At 38.3% G+C, this 16,901-nt stretch overlaps 1 protein-coding gene across 4 annotated transcripts in view; it reads left to right on the top strand.

Moving 5' to 3' along the window:
• KIF27 (kinesin family member 27) overlaps nucleotides 1–16,669 on the top strand; it is a gene marked incomplete at its 5' end in the record, with an annotated part of 84,391 nt that extends 67,722 nt beyond the window's left edge. For all 4 annotated transcript variants that reach the window (XM_082656809.1, XM_082656810.1, XM_082656808.1 and 1 more), the window contains 3 exons: nucleotides 252–450; nucleotides 2,412–2,576; nucleotides 15,890–16,669. In XM_082656809.1, the coding sequence (XP_082512935.1) occupies nucleotides 252–450; nucleotides 2,412–2,576; nucleotides 15,890–16,374 (849 nt within the window). In that variant the 3' untranslated portion in view covers nucleotides 16,375–16,669. The remainder of the gene's footprint in view (nucleotides 1–251; nucleotides 451–2,411; nucleotides 2,577–15,889) is intronic.
• Nucleotides 16,670–16,901: the final 232 nt, after the last annotated feature.

The following is a 16,901-nucleotide window of genomic DNA, read 5'->3' as shown; positions in this document are numbered from 1 at the left end:
CATGTCTAAGAAATGATGGAGAGGTGATTGTTAGAGTAGAGCAACATTATATTTAAAATGAAGTTGTTACCAATTCAGAATCTCAACGAATTAAAAAGGCTGTTAGGTTATCTTGTGGGTATATTACAAAGCATTTGCCTAGTTATACCATGGGGATTAAGGGAGTTCATCTTTATGAAGTCTAAGAGAAGTAAATTGTCTATTAGGCTGTCTAAAACACACTTAAAAGATCAAAAAAATGTCTTTGCTAGGTGGTTAATCTGCGAGAAGCTGAACGGAAACTACAGTTACAGAATGAAGAAATTAAAATGAAAGTTCTGGAACGGGATAATGTGGTTCGTGAGTTGGAATCTACACTGGAACATCTGAAATTGCAGTGTGACCGGAGACTGACCCTTCAGCAAAAGGAACACGAGCAAAAAATGCAGCTTCTGCTACATCATTTCAAAGGTAACTGCCCCTTCACATCAGTTGTGTAATGGGGACGTGTAGGAGGGGGATTGGGAAAGGAAGGTAGGACAGAATTGGATCACTTAAAGTCCAACATGTATAAATAGTTACTACTTATATGTGTTTTGTGCTTTACATGTTTTGGTCCACATGTTGGGATAGTTGACTTTGTTGCAGGGCTATTCATGCTTGAAATGCCATCTCCTCTGCCTGTCCCCAGTGCCACACAGAGAACTGCTGCAATCCTGTTACTTTGTTGTGGTCTACTTTTTATGTAGGAATGTGGGATGACTTCTGGCTTGGTGGTGTACAGTTGAAAAGTTCCCCATCTCTAGGATATAGAACCTTGATATTTAAATCACTTTCCCTTCATAAAATTAAACTGATAGGTTCTGTCAGGTTTCTGGTTATATTTCTTGTTACAGTTTTCAGTAAATTATAAATTTTATGCATTAAGTTATAGCTTAGGTCAAAATTAGTCTACCATTGATGGGCACATAGTGTTATCAGTGCACAGTAGTTCAACCGTCAACTGTGGTATGGAGTTGTCATAGCAATTGGTCTTCAATACCTGGGCTTATGGCTGGTACACACAGTTCCTGTGGCAACAAAATCACTGCCTGGCGATAACTTCAATGCCTGGAATGCTTCAGTCCAGGTGGCTTGGCTGTTTAGTCTTGATTCTTATGAATCTATAGCTGGAAATGTGCTAAAAAGGATCTGGAAGAAGCAACCTGAGTAAGCAGAAAATTGGAAAATATATGCATTTGAGTGTTGAGGCAGTTTGCCTCTAAGTTAATTCTATAACAAGTTAATTAGCAACCAGTTGCCTGATGACAGGATTTCCTTGACTGGATTCCATATGTTATTTCATTCAAACATGCTTTCCTTACCTTATGTTAATTCTGTCTTAAGTCTCTAAAAGTGATATTTTAATAGAATTTTTAATATGTTTTTCAAGTGGTTGGCATTTTACCGCAAAAGTTCATGCTTTAGCCAAATGAGAACATTTAAAAAATCATTCATTTCTATAGCTGGGACAAGTTTTTCATAGCAAGGTTATAACTGAAAATGTTAACAACTTATGAATTTTCTAATTTCAACTGAATATAGGCCATAAAATTAAGTTCATTTTTATGATATCCTTCATGGGGATTCTGATTTGTAATGTTATTAATTTAAAATGTTTTTTAAATAAGATGATGGGTTAATATAAAATTACAGATATACTTAGATCAATTTTAACAAAACAACCAATTATAACAAAAGAAAATTACAAACCAGTAGGACCATTTTGTAGATTTACCAATAGGAAAGAGTAGATCTGAAAGTGTGTATTTCTGAAGGTCAGTAAACTGCGTTTTACTGGTTCTAGAACCTAACCCAAAGGGGACAGTTTTAGACATTCCTAAATATTAATTAGAAGCTTTAAAATTATATTGTGTCATAAACTAGAACTTTACTTATACTTTCCCCCCCTTCTCCTTTTTTGGTGGTGTTTTCCTTTGTAATTTAATCTTTCTAGCCTCTTTTGACAGGTTTCCAGTTTTTGAGCGTTTTTTTGGTTCTATATTTCTTGGGCCTATAAACTTTAGGCTTATAACTTTCCATATATCCGTGGTTCCTGATATAAACTTCAAGACATTGATGCAGCTGGACAGAGTTCCAAATGTGAACCTTACTTCTGCTCTTCTGAGGATAAATTTAGTTAGTAGCTATTCAAAAAGTGCTTATGAATCATGAAAAATGCGGTAGCTGGTAGGGATTAGGGTGGAGAAGGGCTCATCCTACTTCGAAAAATTTTACAGGCAGAAGACTCCAAATTGTAGCTGAAAACAAATCCAGCCAAGTAATAGATACATGTAACATACTTCTGACCCTACAATACAGTCTGGGAGTTCTGTTAGAATTTTCAATCATTTACTTTAAACTGATTTTAAATGTAAATTTCTGTTTTATAGAGCAAGATGGGGAAGGCACTGTGGAAACTTTAAAAAATTATGGAGATAAAATCCAGCAGCTGGAAAGAGAGCTTTATTTCTATAAGAAAACCAGCAGAGATCTTAAGAAGAAACTTAAGGAATTGGTAGGGGAAGCAATTCGGCGACAACTAGTACCATCAGAAAGTAAGAGATTTAGTGTTACTTGTCACGCCAACACCATAGCATGGTTTGTAGTGGAGCCTTTCCCAATTGATTGGATTATTTAGGATTAGATATTTAACTTCTCTTTGTCTCTGTAGACAAAAATAGTTGTCTAGTCTATGTGTAACACAGAACCACTGGAGAAAAGAATAAATGAACAAATGTATATGTGTGAAGGAAATGATCATTTATTCGATTGCCTGCCATGTACCAGGGGCTCTTGTGTTCTCTAACTCACTTAATTCTTAAAATAACCCTAAATATAGGATAGCTGTTGTTTTCCTGTTTTATAGTAAATTAAGCCTTCTGATTATCATAAAAAAGTAAAATAGAGAATAATAAAAGTAAAATAATATTTATGTATTTCTAAGATCAGTCATGTTTTTTCATATCATGACCTCTAGAAATTCAAACATATAATAAAACCCATCATTGAGACAAGGAAGTTTTCTTGCATAATTATATGTAGATATGTAGAAATAACCATCTTCCTCAATGAAATGATAAAACATGACAAAGAACTTTGCAAAAGCAAGAAGTGCCATGAAGGTGATATACTGTTATGATTAAAACATATTGTCTTACTACCATGTGTAAAAGAGATAGCTAGTGGGAAGCTGCTGTATAGAATAGGGAGCTCAGCTCTGTGCTCTGTGATAACCTAGAGGGGTGGTATGGGGGTGGGGTGGCAGGGAGGCTCAAGAGGGAGGGGATACAGGTATACGTATAGCTGATTCACTTTGTTCTACAGCAGAAACTAACACAACATTGTAAAGCAATTATACTCCAATAAAAAGAAAAAAGAAAAAACATATTGTCTTTAAGCCACCAATAGAGAGAAATCAATATCTCTAAAATAATGTATACTCATTTTATAAAAGAATTAGCCTTCCTTTAGAGAAAGTATTCTTCTAATAAGTTAAGAATGGCTTTTGAAAGTTGACTTTACAGCTCTTTTTAGGAACACAACTATTTTGTACCTGTAAAGAAAACTAAAGATGGGTACAACAAGATATAAAGAGTACACCTGAAACTAATATAATGTTATATATCAATTATATCTCAACTTAAAAATATAATTATAAAAATGAAACCATAAAAATATAGAAACCAATGGAAAATGATATATATGCATAATGAAAAGATATATACTGAATATATAATATAAGCAGAATTAACATAGTTTTAAATCTTAAAACTTAGTAATATTTTAGAAAAGTAGTTCTAATACTACCTTATATTTATTGTATTTATCATTTACAGGCATTTTCCCAAATAGTTCAGTTTAGCCCTCAAACTCAGGGTAGGCCGGTATATGCTAACCTCATTTTTAGATGAGGAAATTAAAGCTTAGAGCGGTCCAGTGACTCACGAGCTGACCAGTAATTAGAGCATGGTCTAAGGTCCCTGGTCTTCTGATTCCTGGTTCTGTGTTCTAGTATAAAAGTCATTTTAGGATAGAGATGTGATACAAACATATGAATTCTGCCAAAGAGACTAACCTTTCTGATTTTCAATGTAGTAATGCAGAGGTATTTACTCATATAATTAAAATATTTACTTGAAATACAGCCTGCAACATATAGCTGAACCTTTTACTTGAAACACTATCTGCAAAAAATTAAAATGTAAACAGGTATTAAGTAGGACACAGAGCAATTAGCACAAAACCATTTTTGCTTTAAAAAAATTCACTTTCAAATTTGAGATATCTGAAATTAGATGTTTACTGTTTAAATGGCCCATGTTTATACTGCTGAGTCTACTAGACATCTCTTAAAATGACAGTGTGGTATATGGTGGTAAACAGGTTTAAGAAACCTAGATCTGGGACTTCCCTGGTGGGCCAGTGGATAAGACTCCACGTTCCCAATGCAGAAGGCCAGGGTTCAACTAGATCCAGCCTGCCGCAACTAAAGATCCCGCACGCAGCAACGAAGATCCCATGTGCCACAACTAAGACCCGGCACGGCCAAAATAAAATAAGTAAATAAATAAATATTAAAAAAGAAAGAAAGAAAGAAACCTGGATCCTAATCATGCTCTTGAATGAAACAAATATAAAAAGCTTTAAAAAAGCTAAATAATCTTGGAGATGTGTAAAGTGAGGATAACTCCTGTTTTACCAACTGACCTGGGAAGTCTAGTCTTTTTCTTTCTTTTTTCGGCTGCACCACGTGACTTGCAGGATCCTAGTTCCCCGACCAGGGATCAAACCCCGGCCCCCAGCATTGGAAGCTCAGAGTCCTAACCACTGGACCGCCAGGGAATTCCTGGAAGTCTAGTCTTAAAAATAATAATGTTGAAGATGTTATCTCAGCTAATTTGCTATATCCCCTAGAACCATCTTAAATATGTTTATTTTTTGGCTATAAAAAGTAATACATAGTCATTATAGAAAACTTTGAAAATATAGAAAAAAATCAGAAAAAGACCACCCATAATCCTACCCACAACTATTAACATTTCAGCATAATTCTTTTCACTGTTTTCCTTATGTTTTAAAAAAATTCATTTGGAATCATATTGGTGATATAGCTTGTACTGTATCCTACCTCAAAATGCAGCTCCAATAAAATGACATTAAATAAGACTTGTTTGAATTATAAAATATAGCAGTTTAAATATATCAAATTTTGAGTTCCCTAACCTGTATTATATGCTTAATAATCAGTATCCTAATTAATATATAACTGTCTTGGTATTCAGTTGACGGGGTTTTGTTAGTAGTCTTTTCATTGTCTGCCTACCAGACTTTATCTGCTTTGAATATTTTTAGCATTTTCAAATAGCAAAAGAATTAATCTTTTGACTAAAATATCTTGGTCACTTCTAAAAAGTGAACAAAAAGACTAAAAGCACTTGGTCATGCTTCTGTCACAGTGCATCTATTTTCTAACATTTTGTGAGGATAAAATCAGTACATATGGACATGCAGTCTGTGTACTTGTTTAAGTATTTAAAACTCTATACTTTTTTTAATTGAATAATATTGTATTTTATCCCAAAACAAAACATAAAAGTCTTGAAAGATACACAATTTAAGACATAAATTCTTATTTCGTTAAATCCAAGCAACTCTTTAAATTCAGCTTTAGCCATAATTAGAAGAATTTAATTATTGTTTCTTTTCTTTGGAGAGGATTGTTGTTTGAATATAAAAATACTTACATATCATTCATTTCAGAGATTACATTGAATTTCACTGAGAAAGAAAATTCTTTTTTAGCAAAAGTTATGAACTTAATTATAAAATATATAATATTTTGAAGACGTTACACTGGAGGTACAAGTTTATGACACAATAAAAATTTGATGAATGTATATGATACTAAATGCATTAATTAGATTTGTGTGTTATACCATACATTTGTAAATATATAATTTACAATGTGGTCAATTACATTAGTAAAACCATTCATCTTTTTTTTTTTTTTACCTTTTATTTTAACATCTTTATTGGAGTGTAATTGCTTTACAATGGTGTGTTCGTTTCTGCTTTATACAAAGTGAATCAGCTATACATATACATATATCCCAATGTCTCCTCCCTCTGGCGTCTCCCTCTCTATCCCTCTAGGTGGTCCCTAGATCCCTCTATCCACCCTCTATATCTCACCCCTCTAGGTGGTCGCAAAGCATCAAGCTGATCCCCCTATGCCATGCAGCTGCTTCGCACTATCTGTTTTACATGTGGTAGTGCATATATGTCCATGCCACTATCTCACTTTGTCCCAGCTTACCCTTCCCCCTCCCCGTGTCCTCAAGTCCATTCTCTACATCTGCATCTTTATTCCTGTCCTGCCCCTAAGTTCTTCAGAACCTTTTTTATTTTGGATTCCACATATATGTGTTAGCATAGGGTATTTGTTTTTCTCTTTCTGACTTCCTTCACTCCATATGACAGTCTCTAGGCCCATCCACCTCACTACAAATAACTCAGTTTCGTTTCTTTTTATGGCTGAGTAATATTCCATTGCATATATGTGCCACATCTTCTTTATCCATTCATCTGTCGATGGACACTTAGGTTGCTTCCATGTCCTGGCTATTGTAAATAGAGCTGCAGTGAACATTGTGGTACATGACTCTTTTTGAATTATGGTTTTCTCAGGGTATATGCCCAGTAGTGGGATTGCTGGGTCGTATGGTAGTTCTATTTTTAGTTTTTTAAAGCATCTCCATACTGTTCTCCATCGTGACTGTATCAATTTACATTCCAACCAAGAGTGCAAGAGGGTTCCCTTTTCTCCACATCCTCTCCAGCATTTATTGTTTGTAGATTTTTGGATGATGGCCATTCTGACTGGTGTGAGGTGATACCTCATTGTAGTTTTGATTTGCCTTTCTCTAATGAATAGTGATGTTGAGGGTACTTTCATGTGTTTGTTGGCAATCTGTATACCTTCTTTGGAGAAATGTCTATTTAGGTCTTCTGCCCATTTTTGGATTGGGTTGTTTGTTTTCTTGATATTGAGTTGCATGAGCTGCTTGTATATTTTGGAGGTTGATCCTTTGTCAATTGCTCCATTAGCAAATGTTTTCTCCGATTCTGAGGGTTGTCTTTTCGTCTTGTTTATGTTTTCCTTTGCTGTGCAAAAGCTTTTAAGTTTCATTAGGTCCCATTTGTTTATTTTTGTTTTTATTTTCATTTCTCTAGGAGTGGGTCAAAAAGGATCTTGCTGTGATTTATGTCATAGAGTGTTCTGCCTATGTTTTCCTCTAAGAGTTTTATAGTGTCTGGCCTTACATTTAGGTCTTTAATCCAGTCTGAGTTTATTTTTGTGTATGGTGTTAGGGAGTGTTCTAATTTCATTCTTTTACATGTAGGTGTCCAGTTTTCCCAGCACCACTTATTGAAGAGGCTGTCTTTTCTTCATTGTATCTTCTTGCCTCCTTTGTCAAAAATAAGGTGACCATATGTGCATGGGTTTATCTCTGGGCTTTCTATCCTGTATCATTGATCTATATTTCTGTTTTCGTGCCAGTACCATATTGTCTTGATGACTATAGCTTTGTACTATAGTCTGAAGTGCAGGAGCCTGATTCCTCCAGCTCCATTCTTCTTTCTCAAGATTGCTTTGGCTATTCGGGGTCTTTTGTGTTTCCATACAAATCGTGAAAGTTTTTGTTCTATTTCTGTGAAAAATGCCATTGGTCGTTTGATAGGGATTGCATTGAATCTGTAGATTGCTTTGGGTAGTAGAGTCATTTTCACGATGTTGATTCTTCCAATCCAAGAACATGGTCTATCTCTCCATCTCTTTGTATCATCTTTAATTTCTTTCATCAGTGTCTTACAGTTTTCTGCATACAGGTCTTTTGTCTCCTTAAGTAGGTTTATTCCTAGATATTTTATTCTTTTTGTTGCAGTGATAAATGGGAGTGTTTCCTTAATTTCTCTTTCAGATTTTTCATCATTAGTGTATAGGAATGCAAGAGATTTCTGTGCATTAATTTTGTATCCTGCTACTTTACCAAATTCGTTGATTAGCTCTAGTAGTTTTCTGGTAGCATCTTTAGGATTCTCTATGTATAGTATCATGTCATCTGCAAACAGTGACAGCTTTACTTCTTCTTTTCCGATTTGGATTCCTTTTATTTCTTCTTCTCTGATTGCTGTGGCTAAAATTTCCAAAACTATGTTGAATAATAGTGGTGAGAGTGGACATCCTTGTCTTGTTTCTGATTTTAGCGGAAATGCTTTCAGTTTTTCACCATTGAGAACGAAGTTGGCTGTGGGTTTGTCATATATGGTCTTTATTATGTTGAGGTAAGTGCCCTGTATACTTACTTTCTGGAGGGTTTTTATCATAAATGGATGTTGAATTGTGTCGAAAGCTTTTTCTGCATCTATTGAGATGATCATATGGTTTTTCTTCTTCAATTTGTTAATATGGTTTATCACATTGATTGATTTATGTATATTGTAGAATCCTTGCAGCCCTGGGATAAACCACAGTTGGTCATAGTGTATGATCCTTTCATGTGCTGTTGGATTCTGCTTGCTAGTATTTTGTTGAGGATTTTTGCATCTATGTTCATCAGTGGTATTGGCCTGTAGTTTTCTTTCTTTGTGACATCTTTTTTTTGCGGTACACGGGCCTCTCACTGCTGTGGCCTCTCCCGTTGCGGAGCACAGGCTCTGGACGCGCAGGCTCAGCGGCCACGGCCCACGGGCCCAGCCACTCCACAGCATGTGGGAGCCTCCCAGACTGGGGCCCGAACCCGTGTCCCCTGCATCGGCAGGCGAACCCTCAACCACTGCGCCACCAGGGAAGCCCTCTTTGTGACATCTTTGTCTGCTTTTGGTATCAGGGTGATGGTGGCCTCATAGAATGAGTTGGGGAGTGTTCCTCCCTCTGCTATATTTTGGAAGAGTTTGAGAAGGATAGGTGTTAGCTCTTCTGTAAATGTTTGATAGAATTCGCCTGTGAAGCCATCTGGTCCTGGGCTTCTGTTTGTTGGAAGAGTTTTAATCACAGTTTCAATTTCAGTGCTTGTGATTGGTCTGTTTATATTTTCTTTTTCTTCCTGGTTCAGTCTCGGAAGTTTGTGCTTTTCTAAGAATTTGTCCATTTCTTCCAGGTTGTCCATTTTATTGGCATAGAGTTGCTTTTAGTAATCTCTCATGATCCTTTGTATTTCTGCAGTGTCAGTTGTTACTCCTTTTCCATTTCTAATTCTATTGATTTGAACCTTCTCCCTTTTTTTCATGATGAATGTGGCTAATGGTTTATCAATTTTGTTTATCTTCTCAAAGAACTAGGTTTTAGTTTTATTGATCTTTGCTATTGTTTCCTTCATTTCTTTTTCATTTATTTCTAAACTGATCTTTATGATTTCTTTCCTTCTGCTAACTTTAGGCTTCTTTTGTTCTTTCTCTAATTGCTTTAGGTGTAAGGTTATATTGTTTATTTGAGATGTTTCTTGTTTCGTGTGGTGGAATTGTATTGCTATAAACTTCCCTCTTAGAACTGCTTTTGCTGCATCCTGTAGGTTTTGGGTCATCGTGTTTTCATTGTCATTTGTTCCTAGGTATTTTTTTATTTCCTTGTTGATTTCTTCTGTGATCTCTTGGTTGTTAAGTAGTGTATTGTTTAGCCTCCATGTGTTTGTATTTTTTACAGACTTTTTCCTGTAATTGATATCTAGTCTCATGGCGTTGTGGTCGGAAAACATACTAGATACGATTTCAATTTTCTTAAATTTACCAAGGCTTGATTTGTGACCCAAGATATGATCTATCCTGGAGAATGTTCCATGAGCACTTGAGAAGAAAGTGTATTCTGTTGATTTTGGATGGAATGTCCTATAAATATCAATTAAGTCCACCTTGTTTTATGTATCATTTAAAGCTTGTGTTTTCTTACTTATTTTCATTTTGGATGATCTGTCAATTGGTGAAAGTGGAGTGTTAAAGTCCCCTACTATGATTGTGTTACTGTCGATTTCTCCTTTTATGGCTCTTAGCATTTGCCTTTTGTATTGAGGTGCTCCTATGTGGCGTGCATAAATATTTATAGTTGTTATATCTTCTTCTTGGATTGATCCCTTGATCATTATGTAGTGTCCTTCTTTGTCTCTTGTAATAGTCTTTATTTTAAAATCTATTTTTTCTGATATGAGAATCGCTACTCCAGCTTTCTTCTGATCTCCATTTACATGGAATATCTTTATCCATCCCCTCACTTTCAGTCTGTATGTGTCTCTAGGTCTGAAGTGGGTCTCTTGTAGACAGCATATATATGGGTCTTGTTTTTGTATCCATTCATCCAGTCTATGTCTTTTGGTTAGAGTATTTAATCCATTTACATTTAAGGTAATTATCGATATGTATGTTCTTATTACCATTTTCTTAATTATATTGGGTTTGTTTTTGTAGGTCTTTTCCTTGTCTTGTGTTTCCTGCCTAGAGAAGTTCTTTAGCATTTGTTTTAAAGCTGGTTTGGTGGTGCTGAATTCTCTAGCTTTTGCTTGTCTGTAAAGGTTTTAATTTCTCTTTCAAATCTGAATAAGATCCTTGCTGGGTAGAGTAATCTTAGTTGTAGGTTTTTCCCTTTCATCACTTTCAATATGTCCTGCCACTCCCTCTGGCTTGCACTTTCTGCTGAAAGATCAGCTGTTAACCTTATGGGGATTCCCTTGTATGTAACTTGTTGTTTTTCCCTTGCTGCTTTTAATGTTTTTTCTTTGTATTTAATTTTTGATAGTTTGGTTAATATGTGTCTTGGCGTGCTTCTTCTTGGTTTTATCCTGTATGGGACTCTCTGCACTTCCTGGACTTGATTGACTATTTCCTTTCCCATATTATGAAGTTTTCAACTATAATCTCTTCAAATATTTTCTCAGTCCCTTTCTTTTTCTCTTCTTCTTCTGGGACCCCTATAATTCAAATGTTTGTGCGTTTGATGTTGCCCCAGAGGTCTCCAAGACTGTCCTCAATTCTTTTCATTCTTTTTTCTTTATTCTGTTGTGCAGTAGTTACTTCCACTATTTTATCCTCCTGGTCACTTATCCGTTCTTCTGCCTCAGTTATTCTGCTATTGATTCCTTCTAGAGAATTTTAAATTTCATTTATTGTGTTGTTCTTCATTGTTTGTTTGCTCTTTAATTCTTCTAGGTCCTTGTTAAACGTTTCTTGTATTTTCTCCATTCTGTTTCCAAGATTTTGGATCATGTTTACTATCATTACTCTCAATTCTTTTTCAGGTTGACTGCCTATTTCCTCTTCATTTGTTTGGTCTCGTGGGTTTTTACCTTGGTCCTTCATCTGCTGTGTTTCTCTGTCTTCTCATTTTGCTTAACTTACTGTGTTTGGGGTCTCCTTTCCGCAGGTTGCAGGTTTGTAGTTCTTGTTGTTTTTGGTGTCTTCCCCCAGTGTCTAAGGTTGGTACAGTGGGTTGTGTAGGCTTCCTGGTGGAGGGGACTAGTGCCTGTGTTCTGCTGGATGAGGCTGGATCTTGTCTTTCTGGTGGGCAGGACTGCATCTGGTGGTGTGTTTTGGAGTGTCTGTGGCCTTATTATGATTTTAGGCAGCCTCTCTGCTAATGGGTGGGGTTGTGTTCCTGTCTTGCTAGTTGTTTGGCATAGGGTGTCCAGCACTGTAGCTTGCTGGTCATTGAATGAAGCTGGGTCTTAGCGTTGAGATGGAGATCTCTGGGAGAGCTTTCGCCGTTTGATATTACATGGAGCTGGGAGGTTTCTGGTGGACTAATATCCTGAACTCAGCTCTCCCACCTCAGAGGCACTGGCCTCACACCCAGCCGGAGCACCAAGACCCTGTCAGTCACAAGGCTCAGAAGAAAAGGGAGAAGAAGAGAAAAAAAGAAAGAAAAATAAAGTTATTTAAAAAAATAATTATTAAAAATAAAAAAGTTAAAAAGTAATAGAAAAAAGAAAGAAACAAAGAAGAGAGCAACCAAACCAAAAAACAAATTCACCAATGATAACAAGTACTAAAAACTATAGTTAAAAAAAAAAAAAAGCCAGACTGACAGAACCCTAGGACAAATGGTAAAAGCAAAGCTATACAGACAAAATCACACAAAGAAGCATACACATACACACTCACAGAAATAGAGGAAAAATATATACATATCTATATATATATAAAAAAAGGAAGAGAGCAACTAAATCAATAAACAAATCTACCAATGATAATAAACTCTAAATACTAAACTAAGATAAACATAAAGCCAGGAACAAATTAGAGCAGAAAGCAACCCCAAGTCAACAGTTGCTCCCAAAGTCCACCTCCTCAATTTGGGCTGATTCGTTGTCTATTCAGGTATTCCAGAGATGCAGGGTACATCAAGTTGATCGTGGAGATTTAATCTGCTGCGCCTGAGGCTGCTCGGAGAGATTTCCCTTTCTCTTCTTTGTTCAAACAGCTCCCGGGGTTCAGCTTTGGATTTGGCCCTGCCTCTGCATGTAGGTCGCCTGAGGGCGTCTGTTCTTCGCCCAGACAGGACGGGGTTAAAGTAGCAGCTGATTAGGGGGCTCTAGCTCACACAGGCCGGGGGGAGGGAGGTGTACGGAATGTGGGGCGAGCCTGCAGCGGCAGAGGCCAGCATGATGTTGCACCAGCCTGAGGCGTGCCGTGTGTTCTCCCGGGCTAGTTGTCCCTGGATCACAGGACCCTGGCAGTGGTGGGCTGCACAGGCTCCTTGGAGGGGAGGTGTGGACAGTGCCCTGTGCTTGCACACAGGCTTCTTGGTGGCTGCAGGAGCAGCCTTAGCGTTTCAAGCCCGTCTCTGCGGTCCGTGCTGATAGCCGCGGCTCTTGCCCGTCTCAGGAGCTCGTTTAGGTGGTGCTCTGAATCCCCTCTCCTCGGGCACTAGCCCCTTCAGGCTGTGTTCATGCAGCCAACCCCAGTCCTCTCCCTGGGATCCGACCTCCGAAGCCCGAGCCTCAGCTCCCAGCCCCCGCCCGCCCCAGCGGATGAGCAGACAAGCCTCTCGGGCTGGTGAGTGCTGGTCGGCACCGATCCTCTGTGCGGGAATCTCTCCGCTTTGCCCTCTGCACCCCTATTGCTGCAGTCTCCTCCGTGGCTCTGAAGCTTCCCCCCCGCCCAACCCCTGTCTCCGCCAGTGAAGGGGCTTCCTAGTGCGTGGAAACTTTTCCTCTTTCACAGCTCCCTCCCCGAGGTGCAGGTCCTGTCCCTATTCTTTTGTCTCTGTTTTTTTTTCTTTTGCCCTACCCAGGTATGTGGGGAGTTTCTTGCCTTTTGGGAGGTCTGAGGTCTTCTGCCAGTGTTCAGTAGGTTTTCTGTAGGAGTTGTTCCACATGTAGATGTATTTCAGATGTATTTGTGCTGAGGAAGGTGATCTCCGTGTCTTACGCCTCCGCCATCTTGAAGGTCTCCCCCAAAACTCTATTCTTGTATCAATTTAAACCACTATAAAACTCTACATGTCAGGATACTAGAGTCAGAAGATCTGGTTGGGATCCTAATTTCTTTTACTGGCTGTGTGACTATGGGTGAATAAATCTTTCTTTAGTTTGTTCCTTTGGTGTTGAAATTCTGGAAGAGGGAAACTTTATATTGTGAGGAATCTAAGTGGGCTTGGGAGTGAGCCTTTCCAATGAGCCCATCTCTGCTCTTTCTCATATGATCTTTAAAAATTAAGGGGCTTCCCTGGTGGCACAGTGGTTGGGAGTCCGCCTGCCGATGCAGGGGACACGGTTCGTGCCCCGGTCTGGGAGGATCCCACATGCTGCGGAGCAGCTGGGCCCATGAGCCATGGCCGCTGGGCCTGCGCGTCCGGAGCCTGTGCTCCGCGGCGGGAGAGGCCACAGCGGTGAGAGGCTGGCGTACCGCAAAAAAAAAAAAAAAAAAAAAAAAAAAAAAATTAAGATGCCTGGCTCCCTCCCCGAGACGCTGTGACCTGGGCATCAGGATTTTTTTTTTTCATTGAAATATAGTTGATTTACAATATTCTGTTAGTTTCAGGTGTACAGCAAAGTGATTCAGATATATATATACACACACGCTCTTTTTCAGATTCTTTTCCATTATAGGTTATTAGGCCAAAGGATTTTTAAAAGCTTCCAGGTGACACTAATGTGCAGCAAAGTTGGGGAGCCACTGTGAGCACTATGATCAAGTTTGTACCTGCTAATTCCACATGAGGATTTATGTCATTTGCTAGTTCAAGTTTTTTGTTTGTGAGAAGAATTTTAAAAACTAGAAAATCAATCCTTTTTTTCTTTTTTTTATTGAGTAGAGTTGATGTATGATATTATATAAATTTCAGGTGTACAAAAGAGTTATTCACAATTTTTTTTTTTTTTTTTTTTTTTGCGGTACGCGGGCCTCTTACTGTTGTGGCCTCTCCCGCTGAGGAGCACAGGCTCTGGACGCGCAGGCTCAGCGGCCATGGCTCATGGGCCCAGCCGCTCCGCGGCATGTGGGATCTTCCCGGACCGGGGCACGAACCCGTGTCCCCTGCATCGGCAGGCAGACTCTCAACCGCTGCGCCACCAGGGAAGCCCCAAAAGAGTTATTCACAATTTTTAAAGGTTATATAGAAAATCAATTATGTTTTAAACCAGGGTCACAAACTAAAATGCCTGCAGAAGCCAGGAAGCCAAAGTGAGCGGTGGGACTGCAGCAGTTGTCTAAATTGGCAGGGGCAGCTCTGCTCCAGCTGCTGTTGCCAGGCAGAAATTGTCAGTTTTTCTCATTTTCTTTAAAATCCGGAAATCTATATTTTTATATGAAACTTTCCACTTTTTAAATTTTGTATCACATATTATTTTATAGGCTAAGTAAAACATGTCTGTGGGCAGATTTGGCTTGGGAGCTGCCAGTGTGCAACTTCTGTTTTTAAACTTGGTTCTCGCAGGACCAGAAGTGTCCTAATTGCATCATCAACATATTTTAAAGTTGGCATTGTTTCTTTGCATTAGGTCTAGTACCTATATGGACTTCCCTTAAGTAAGTTTTGTCTTTGATATTAGATTATTCTATGATTTGAGGGCCTCAAGCTTTGATAATTTCACTCACTCCTATCACTCATTCCAGCAAGGTGGTCCCCACTGAGGGGTATGCTGTCATTTCCATTTTGATGGTGAAAGCAGTGGCATGTACCCCAGAGTACATTCAGACGGAAGAACCCTGCTCTCATGCTTGGAGTTCAATCAAGACTAGATTTTTGGGCTTCCCTGGTGGCGCAGTTCTTGAGAGTCCGCCTGCCGATGCAGGGGACACGGGTTCGTGCCCCAGTCCAGGAGGATCCCACATGCTGCTGAGCGGCTGGGCCCGTGAGCCATGGCCGCTTAGCCTGCGCGTCTGGAGCCTGTGCTCCGCGGCGGGAGAGGCCACAACAGTGAGAGGCCCGTGTACCGCAAAAAAAAAAAATTTAAAAAAAAAGACTAGATTTTTCACACATATAATGCCAAGTCCCAGAACATTCCCTGGAGATATGACCAGGATTTGAAATGTGATTCACCAGTGGCAAGCCCAGCAGAGGCAGGTGTGGAAGGGCACCAGAGAGGCCTAAAGCACCTCTGTGTTTCCAGGGGTACCAAAATCTCTAGAAGACTACTTCTCAGTTTTGTTCTATTAATTGAAAGTTCTCAGTTATTCACATGGAAGATGCCTCTAAGTGAAATAAGAATAATTAATGTTCACACTTCTGTTCCTCTCAAAGAAGTCACTTAACAAAAAAAGCTGGAAGACAATTTATATTGCATGATAATAATGTAGTTATGTTAAGATATCATGATTAAAATACCTGTTTTGGAGGAAACCTCTTAATTTTTTTTTCTGCTTTTTGGATTATTTTTAGATCATGATGCTGGAAATGGAGTACAGAACCCAGAAGAAGCAGGCATGGTTTCAGAAGAATTAAAACGGGCATCCAGAACTGAAAGTATAAAATTAAGTGGAAGGGAAAGACAATTGGAGAGTTCCGCAAGCAGTTCAAGAACACAACCAAATCCTCAGAAGCTCTGGGAAGAAGGCGCAGAATTACCACCAATTTATAGCTCTTTAGCACCCACTAGTGGGCATTTGTTAAGCAATGAGGCCAAAACAGAAAGGGATGGCAATCAGTTTACAAAATCTCACAGTCGACCAACACCCCAAATTCAGCCAGTAGGAAATGTGGCACAGTTGCATACTGTCACACGTGTAAAGTTGTGTCGCAAAGAGTTACGTCAGATTTCTGCCTTGGAACTGTTGTTACGACGTTCCAGTCTTGGAGTTGGGGTTGGGTCTATGACTGCTGATTCCATTGAAGTAGCTAGGAAAATGAGTGACTTAAAAACTTAGGCATTTAATAAGAAAAATTTTAATTTAGTAGGTGGTAAGATTCCTTTTTCTAATCTGTTAAAAATTAAAGCTTAAGATCACTAGCTGTTCCCTCAGGATAAAAGAAGAAGGGGAGGAAGTAATCCCTAATCCTTTTGTATACCATGGATATGTATATCTTCTATAGTATATTTGAGGAGTTTTAATTTGTATTTCCATAATAACCAAACACATACTTTATCAAGTAATGGAACATTTAAATGTTTCCACATCTAAATTTGCTTAAAATTTTTTCCAGGCATATTTGAAGAACAAAACTAAGAGTAGAATAATAAACTAAAATATCCATTAAATGTATATTATTATATAATATAAAAGTATATTATTAAGTATATTGTAATATTATAAGAGTATGTTATAATACAATAATTATAATATAAATTTATATTGTTATTCTCAAATACAAGTATATTTTGTTATTTTTTTAAAAAACAGGGGGCTTCCCTGGTGGAGCAGTGGTTGGGAATCTGCCTGCTAATGCAGGGGAC

This window comes from Grampus griseus, assembly GCF_964374135.1.
Source record: "Grampus griseus genome assembly, chromosome: 6".
NCBI classification, from domain to species: Eukaryota; Metazoa; Chordata; class Mammalia; order Artiodactyla; family Delphinidae; genus Grampus; species Grampus griseus.
The sequence above is the reverse complement of the archived record's forward strand: the minus strand, read 5'-3'. Positions and strand labels throughout refer to the sequence as shown.